Raw genomic sequence first — 9,387 nt, forward strand, 5'->3', positions numbered from 1 at the left:
GTCACCAAAGTGTCGAAAAGATATTTCTTGAGGACCCAACACTTAATATCTCCAAGAGAGAGAGAGAGAGAGAGAGAGAGAGAGAGAGAGAGACATAGAGTTATACAAGAAACCAGAAAATTGTATTAACAAGAGAATAAGATCACCACTTGGAAAGGAGGTGGAGACTTAACTACTTACTAAATATGTGTCATAGAATTTAAAGCTCTATGACACACTAGTTACTATACTAGGAGGTGTGGTGTTCACACACTTGAGTATACTAAAGTGTATTCCCACATTAGGGAAGTGACCTTGGCGCATTAAGCTCCTAAAGGAATGCACAACCACCCGATTTACAAGGGCAGCTAACATTTTGCATCTTTCTTTTATTTCAATGTTCTTTGAAGTTGCTTGCACACACAAGTTTGTTTCATGTGCACAATAATACAAGGAAGCCATAAAGGGATTATATGAATTCAATCTAGTAGTGACACTTGTAGATATACCAACCATAACAGATGCTCCATCACTTCTAGATCCCATCATCTTTCTAACATCCAAGTTTCACTTTTTTAACAATGTCAAAATGCATTTTGTTTTTGTATTTGGCATACCATCCTCAACTTCAAGTACCCCCAAATAAGAGGTTCTTACTTGCATTTCTTCCACGAAGGTAATATAAAGGATCAAGTTCTTGGTTACAGTTACATCAGTGGATTCATCTACCATAAGCCCAAACCAAGGACTTTTCCTTAATGCCTTTCACGACACTCTCTTAATAATCTTAAGAGGCTTTCAAGTTTCTAAAATACTAGATCCTCTTTTTCTATATAATATGCACATTTAAACAATTTTTCAATTGCTAAATCTATACTAACTTGTTTTTGTGAAGCATATTTTTTGACACCATTTTTATCTCGTTCTTGCAACATAATTGCATCTCAATAGACCAAGCTTCTTACATGTTCTTCTAATGCAGAAGTCTTAAAATTGTTGGCTCTTGTCTTACCAAATGAAGACTTGCAACGAGGATCGCTCCTACAATAACAACACCATAAAAGACCGAATAATTTCCAAATCCTCTAAAAGCCACTTAAATTTACTAGGGCAAGCCTCTTGAAATTTTTGCTTGTTCTTGCTAACTTTCTTCACTGTGTGAATTCTTGAGAGTGGTCTTTGAACCCAAAATCAATATCATGGTCTTCTAAAGCTCTTTTAAAAATACATTTTCATTGGAAGATGGCAAATTTCTTCTAAAATCAAGCATTGTAAAAAGGTTTGCTTGTTTTCCTTTGCCTTCCCAATTCTTGATGTGGGTCATATTGTACCAATAATATAGAGTATGTTGGACTAACATAATCCATGTATTCCAAATACAATAAGGAGATTAAAATACATGGGAATATTTATCGAAGTTTACGACAGAAGAAAGGATGCAAGCATTCAATATTGAACTTCCAATCTATCAAAAAAGAAAGAAGAAAGAGGAAGGTGAGTATTACAAACAACTTGTCATAGTATTTTCTGAACTAATTCGACTCTTCATCAAATGTAATGAGAGAACCCACCAACCAACCTCAGGCCCTAGAGCAATCTCTAAACAAGAAGAAACTTTGTAAAACACCTAGCTCAATGATGACATAGAAAGACATATAGACTAAGCATTGCTAAATATCACTTTGGTTCAAAATGTCATGTGCCAAATTGATAATGGTAATAGGCTAATGTTTAGTGACTTTTTATGATACAAGAGTATACTTAAGGAATTAAGGAAAGATTGTCTCAACATTGAAGATTGCAAAGACTATGTTGTATTTTAACAATTGTATACTCAAGGAATCAAGGAATAAGATATAATTAATATATAGATGATATTACAACAAGATGGAAGGGTGGGCTCACAACTAGCATTAAACCGAAATGATTCAATGAGAGTATAAAGATTAAATTTATAGAGAATCCCACATTCAAGCAATGGCTCAGATCCCATTATTCATATGGTGGAGATTAATCCACATGACATGTTGCATGCCTGACACTTGTTGTGTCACGAGCATCTGATTTCTGTAGTTTTCTAGAGGTATCCTAGTATCTTTATGATAATAATAATATGCATACTAATACACATGACTAGTATAAAGTAATTAACTATGGTGATAATGATTGATGCCTTCAAGAAAAAAATCATGGACATGATGGCTCTTAGAACCCATGTAATGAGAGTGACACAACCAACCAAATAGGGGCAAGGTTGTTCAGAAGATTGTTGAGATTGTTGGTCAATTCAAGCAAAGGAACAAAACTAAGTTCCTCATGGACTATAACAAGAATATGCAGCAATGTGACGTATGAGAGGTAAGACCGCTTACATACTTCAATTGTGTGGTATTGGCAACTCTTCAAAAGTCCAATTGGAGAACCAAACAACCATCCCTAGCATCAAGGTGGATTTCAATTAACCAATTCTCATGGAGTTGATCCTCGATGATGCAACTCGAAAAGCTTGACACACTTTCATGGAATAGGTAGAACCAAAATCAAATAAAAGACAATGTCGATGGTTCTAGATGAATTTTAGTGATGATTGAAACTTCCAATGCTCGAACCTAGCTCTTTTTGGACTAAACAAGGTTTTTTTCAATAAAGATAGTCAATATAAGGTATAATTGAGAATTGGGAACCCTTCTTGAGGACTAGTATAGTGCTAGTGCACTTGTGATACATTGGTGCTACAATAAAGTGAGCTTGCCGCTAGTTTAAGAATAGAAAGCTAAGGTACGAGTGTCTAATGGCAAAATGGAAGTCTGGGACAAATAAAGTAAGGAGTTGTTGACTGATAATAGGCTCTTCATTTGCGTCACCATACATTAAATCCTATAACACCCATGCTACAGATTTGATACCAACTATTGTGACTCATTTTGATTGTTAGATCTTACATGGATGGTGTAGATCTTACACCATATTTAACATTATCAATTGTCATATGTGGAGAGCTTTGATCAGGGGTAATTTGATATTTGCTCAATTTACACAAAATAGCCTAATTTCATATATTGAGGTCATTTTTCTCTTTTAAAGATATTGTGGTTTGTGCCATAAATGGGATATATATAATGCTTTCATGTTTGATGGTAAACGTTGAATTAGGGCATATCTATCAAAGTTGAAGTGATTTTGCAATTTTGTTTATTGGAGCAAGTGGAGATTCTCTCTTAGTTGGGGTGTTCCTCCTATCTATTGGCACTTCCACGTTTCCCTCTAGAGTCTAAACTCATGGCAGTGCCACTAAACTAGTTGTAGTACAAACGTAGTGATGTTCACATGCAAATAATCTAATTGTGTGTTTTTGAAAGAGAGAGGGAGGGTACAACCTTATTGGGAAAAATAACATATGTACTTCTATGTACAAAAATAAGGAGGATAAGATGTTACGTATAGAGACAAGGGAATGGAGAGTCAAAGATTTTGTGTACATGAATTTGTATAGATAAATCTAACCGATGGCACATTCACGACAATGCATTATCTTACAATTCATGCATGTATTCTCCAAGCAAAACCATACTTTTTAATCTACCCAAATAGAAAAGGAAGATTTATTCGGTAGACGACAGAATGTGAGCACTCACATTTTCAAATCATTAATGTGTGATGTTGATGTTCATAAATGCTCTATACGGTGCCTCAATTGCTAGTGAAAATGACACTGCATAGTCAACGTTAGTATCTAGGTTAGTTATCCTAGCATTTAAGACCCTTTTTTTTATAGAGTAAGGACAACATATAAAAAACTTTAAGAACTTGTGCAAATTTAATAGTAAAATAAAAGTGAAATGGTGAGAGAGTATGTTGGAATTACATGTTTGCTTTTGCAAAGGAATTACATGTTTGCTTTTGCAAAAAAATGCTAAATACAAGTCTATGCTAAAGAGACAGATGAACGTACTAAAAAACATTGGAGAGGAGGGTCAAATGTGTCCCGAATTCTAGGTTGAATACAAACTCAACAAATGTCGAGTTAGGCAACCACTTTGAATTCAAGGAGGTTCCAATCCTAAATCGAATACAAACATTAGATGCAAAGCATACTGTGAAGCACTTGAATGCTTATTGTTTGCATATTTAAAACTTTGTAGACCCATTACAAGTGGAAAATTTACTATTAATAATCTATAAACACTCACATTTTGCACCAAGCTCTACATGTCATGTGAATTGTGATAAACAAACAAAGAGATTGCTATAAACAAGTGCAAGAGTGAAAGAACTTCCTTATAAGATATGTGGATATATAGATACAAACCTAGATATAGATATAGAAATCTTATTAGAGATGTTTGAGTCGAGCTATTCATACAAATGAAGGCTTATGTACTTACAATGTTGTCCATAAAGACTCCTTAAGTTTTTTTGAGTAAAAGATTTCTTGTTGAGTTGATAAGTAAAGGTTGTCACAAATGTTAGTTCAAAATCATGAGCACTTAAAGTTGGTCCCAAAAAAATTAGCTTTACAAATTTGACTTTGACCACAATACATATACACATATACATTCGGCCTAGTGAGGGTACCATGGCTCCTTTTTCATGTCAAAATGGAAGCTTTGAAATACATGCACAAAGTAGCCTTAAACACCATTATAAGAGACATTGTTAGAAAAGTATGACTAATTTGTTTCTTTAATATGGAATACGAGCATGTATTTGCAATTGCACAACTATTCGCAAAAGCATTTTGACACTCTTTAGAGAAACTTTGCAACCTTGAAATACATGCGGTGGTTAGTTTTTACTAGAGTAGTGTCTTGAGGCTATTGTGAATAACTACAAAGACAAATTGGAGGTAGAATGGTCACTAGTATGAACATAAAAAAAATTTATTGCATGAAGACGGGTGAGGTGAATAGAGGGTCGGTACAATTTAGATGGGTCATTTCGATTTTTCGATACCTGATAGAGAGACAAATGGAGTACAGAAGCCCAATAAATGTTTACAATACAGAACTATGCTTTTCTTATTTATGAGAGAAACCATTGACTTTCATGAGACTCGAGAACAGATTTGTTAGCGCCACAATATATATACATTTGTTCTTGTAAGGATGCTTCGGAGAGCACTTTTTTGCTTCTTTTTTTTTACTGTTTTCCTTACAATACAAGGAGGTTTACTTAACAAGTATGAAGCCAGAAATCTACCTAGTAGAGTTCTTTTATAAACAACAATTCATAAGTTAACTTGCGGTGCGAGACACCGTCCATACTCTATCTATCTAATGCATGACAATCCACCCATTAGAAGTTCTCGTAGATATACGACATGAACCATTCGATGATTCGTAGAAGATTTATACCATACATTTCCATTTGTTAGCCCCTTTTCCTTTGACACCCCACCCCCCCTCCCCAACAAAGCACAATCCTGAGCGAAACAGTGTGTCCTTGAAATGACTGACATTGAATGCTTCCACTAAGCGAGCGAATTTGAGTCATTTAGACACGATCAGGATGTTATTTGCTTAGTCTTCAAGTGACCTCCGTCCATCGATCCAATCTTCTAAGCAAAAAAAAATGAAATGTCCCACGGCATGCGGGTACTTGATGACCCCGAAAGAGCATTATCCCTACATGAGTTTAGCATATGATGTCAAATGCCGAAAGAACTACCATTGCTTCCACAAACCCCTTCAGTCGAAGAGCAAGACATTGACACAACCTTGGCCGAGTTCTCCTTCACTAAGCTCATCAGCTGACACTTTGACCGATCTGGATACAACCTGTTCACCTTAAACTTCTTGCTTTCATTCGCCACAAACTCGAGCTCTTGGGCAACTTCTTTGATCGTGGGCCTCGCATCCTTGTCGTGCGAGAGACACCTATATGCGATCTCAGCCACCGTTTGGATCATGCTCCTTACTTGAGGGTTTTTACCGGCCTCTAGAGTCTCGTCAATCACATCGTCGAGTCTACCATTTCCGATTCTTGACACGGCGAGATTGGCTAGGTTCACTTCGCTCTTCTCCCTATTGAAGTCGACCGCCTTCATGCCAGTGATCAGCTCGACCAAGACGACCCCGAAGCTGTACACATCGCTCTTTTCCGATAGGTGGAAGTTTTGATGGTATTCAGGGTCTAGGTAGCCCGGCGTGCCTTGCGGGACCGTGGAGATGTGCGAATTGTCCGTGAGCACGAGCCGGGAGAGGCCGAAGTCTGCGACTTTGGACGTGAAATCGTAGCCGAGAAGGATGTTGCTCGTCTTTACGTCCCGGTGATAGATGGGCGGGTCGAGCGAATGCAAGTAGGCCAAAGCTTGGGCCGTCTCGAGGGCGATCCGGGCTCGTCTCGGCCATGTTAGGAAAGAGCCTCTCTCGCCTTGAAGATGTTCGGAAAGAGTTCCATTGGGCACGTACTCGTAGACTAGGAGCGGGTCTCCAAACTCGAGGCAGCACCCGAGGAGTTGCACGAGGTTGGGGTGCTTCACCGCAGTGAGGACCTTCACTTCATTGACCACTTGCTGTATGCCCTGCATATACCTGTAATTGATCCTCTTCACAGCCACGAGTGTGCTGTTGGACAGCTTCCCTGCATATACGGTCCCGAAGGCCCCATTCCCAAGCTTCAATTCATCGCAGAAACCCTTTGTCGCCTTCTCTAGGTCCTTGTAGGCGAAGATTTTCGTGACCCCATCGTGGCATAGCATGCATTCGATCTCTTTGATGTCCCTTCGGCTCTGGAAATCGCTGCGTAAATGGTGGTCTCGCCGGTTCCTTCTGCGCAGCACGATCCACCCCACAATGCCCGCCACGATAATGCTTGCTCCCGCAAACACGCCTGACACACAAGCGGGAGAATTAATTATTCCAGAAATCCATATAATGCAGACCATACCATACAAAATAATCTATCTCCATGCTTTTCTCTGAATCCATGGAGGAGGCACTGACCTTCTTTCTTATATAATAAATATGTCCTTCTCTTGGAGTCCAAAAAGGAATGAGATTTGGTAGTAAAACCCTATCACACGCCTAGAAGAGATATGCAGACCATACCATACAAAAAATCTATCTCCATGCTTTTTTCTGAATCCATGGAGGAGTCACTGATCTTCTCTCTTATATAATAAATATGTCCTTCTCTTGGAGTCCAAATAGGAATGAAATTTTGTAGTAAAACCCTATCACATGACTAGAAGAGATCTGCAGAAACATACATACCTGCTGACAGAAGAATGATGTTCCGCATACAGCCGACTAAGGTATCCCTCCGGCAAGATGATACTGCAATACAGAGAAAAAAAAAATGGCAGAAAACAGGAATTACTAAGCATTCTCTGCCATTATATACTCGAAATGGCTGGATACCTGCAGACTAACCATTGGCAGTGCACCCTAAACCCATGGCAAAGCCATCACCGGAGAAGCCATCTTTGCAGCGACAGGTGTGAGCATTACCCTGGTCATTGTACAGACAATCAGCATCCCTGGCACAGGTGCATGATCTCCCAGGAATCCATACCTCCAGCTCCAGGCCATACTGGACCTGTATCTTGAGGCCTTGGGAATGGCTCACATCCATAATGTCTGAATTTATGGCCCAGCTCACGAAGCTTGTGCAGTTCTTCATCAATCTTAGCAGAGAATGCTCCTTGATAAGGCCACAGCAATACTGGCTGGGGCAGTCGAAATAGTTCTCGAGCTCCGCCACTCCATCGAATTCGGGCCTGATATCACAGCCGCAGCTGCTGTTTTCGTTGCAATTGTACATCATTAGGGCATTATTCCTGGATATGAAATAGTTGCTGTCGGGTATGGCGTAGCTGCTCTCTCCGATGAAGGAGAAATACTTGATATTGGGCTTCCCGCAGGCGCCCTGCATAGGATCTATGAGAAGCGCCTGCGATGTGATGAACATGACCGAGAAATTGAGCCTGTTCAGCCTCACCTGCAGCTGGGAGGTCTCCTCATTGCAGTGCAACAGGAAATCCTTGCGCCCACATTTGGTGAGGCGGAAGGGGTAAGGTACGAGGGTGTTCCCGCAGGATTCTTGGCATGCCAGGATGCAAGGAAGCCATGGCAGGTGAAGCAGTACACAGCAGAGCAGAGAGAAGACAGAGAAAGGTTGCATTTTCTGATAGGGCTTCACTGATTCCTTCTCCTCTTACTGATTCCTTCTTCCTGTCTCCATGAGCCAAGAATGTCTTCTAATCTCTTCTTCTTCTTCTTCTAATCTCTTCTTCTTCTTCTTCTAATCTCTTCTTCTTCTTCTTCTAATCTCTTCTTCTTCTTCTTCTAATCTCTTCTTCTTCTTCTTCTAATCTCTTCTTCTTCTTCTTCTTCTTCTTCTTGATGATCTTGATGATGATGATGATGATGAGCAAAGGAAGCAGAGCGCAGGGCTTCTTCAACAGACACAGACTACTTGACAAAAGGAAGAGAGAAAAGCTGCTTTGTCTTTCTTCTTCTGTGCTGTTCCTTCCATAACCCCAGACCTTCCAGGAGCTTCTAGAAGCTCTCTGATTGATTGAGGAGATTTAGAACAAAAGCCTGGGGTGGGTGAGGTCTTCTGTTTCAGCTATGGCAATGGAAAGCTTAGGACACCAGAGAGACAGAGAGGCTCAGAATACAACACAGTCACAATCCATGGCATGGCATGGCATGGTATGACAGAGAATGTATGGGTATGGCCCATGGGTATATATATATATGATGGCTCATAATGCATATACGACATATATCAAAGGCACCATGGCATGGCATGTCTGACAACAGAGTATGTACATATGTAATACATACATACTGATACAACATATTCAAAGCCATCATGGCATGGCATGGCATGACTGATAACAGAGTATGTATGTAATACATATACATATATGAAAGCCACCATGGCATGGCATGACAACAGAGTATGTACATATGTAATACATACATACAACTGATTATGTATATGAAAGCCACCATGGCATGGCATGACAACAGGGTATGTACATATGTAATACATACATACAACTGATATGTATATGAAAGCCACCATGGCATGGCATGACAACAGGGTATGTACATATGTAATACATACATACAACTGATATGTATATGAAAGCCACCATGGCATGGCATGACAACAGGGTATGTACATATGTAATACATACATACAACTGATATGCATATGAAAGCCACCATGGCATGGCATGACAACAGAGTATGTACATATGTAATACATACATACAACTGATATGCATATGAAAGCCACCATGGCATGGCATGACAACAGAGTATGTACATATGTAATACATACATACAACTGATATGTATATGAAAGCCACCATGGCATGGCATGGCATGGCATGACTGATAACAGAGTATGTATGTCTGAGTGTGGATGGTGGGGGGGGGGGAGGGCTCATAA

General features: G+C 39.5%; 1 protein-coding gene across 1 annotated transcript; it reads right to left on the minus strand.

Annotated features, from left to right (window-relative positions):
- Window positions 1-5,381: 5,381 nt before the first annotated feature.
- Window positions 5,382-8,118, minus strand: LOC147855184 (wall-associated receptor kinase-like 14). The gene is made up of 3 exons (XM_087330357.1): window positions 7,353-8,118; window positions 7,194-7,256; window positions 5,382-6,810 (listed from the first exon to the last, which is right to left on the minus strand). The coding sequence occupies exons 1-3, from the start codon at window positions 8,101-8,103 to the stop codon at window positions 5,627-5,629; spliced, it is 1,998 nt and encodes a 665-aa protein (XP_087186483.1). The 5' UTR covers window positions 8,104-8,118; the 3' UTR covers window positions 5,382-5,626.
- Between the last annotated feature and the right edge of the window lie 1,269 nt (window positions 8,119-9,387).

The sequence above is a fragment of the Azolla caroliniana genome, unplaced genomic scaffold (genome assembly GCF_043228905.1).
Source record: "Azolla caroliniana isolate FFs.n. ecotype wild unplaced genomic scaffold, voAzoCaro1.0.p SCAF_14, whole genome shotgun sequence".
Classification (NCBI taxonomy): domain Eukaryota; kingdom Viridiplantae; phylum Streptophyta; class Polypodiopsida; order Salviniales; family Salviniaceae; genus Azolla; species Azolla caroliniana.

Bases quoted from the DNA above. Each gene is read 5' to 3' on its own strand.
- LOC147855184 (XM_087330357.1), bottom strand. From the start codon at position 8,103: ATGCAACCTTTCTCTGTCTTCTCTCTGCTCTGCTGTGTACTGCTTCAC. The intron at 7,257-7,352 runs GTTAGTCTGCAG...TCTGTATTGCAG, and splicing joins TTTAGGGTGCACTGCCAATG to TATCATCTTGCCGGAGGGAT. The intron at 6,811-7,193 runs GTATGTATGTTT...CTTGTGTGTCAG, and splicing joins CATCATTCTTCTGTCAGCAG to GCGTGTTTGCGGGAGCAAGC.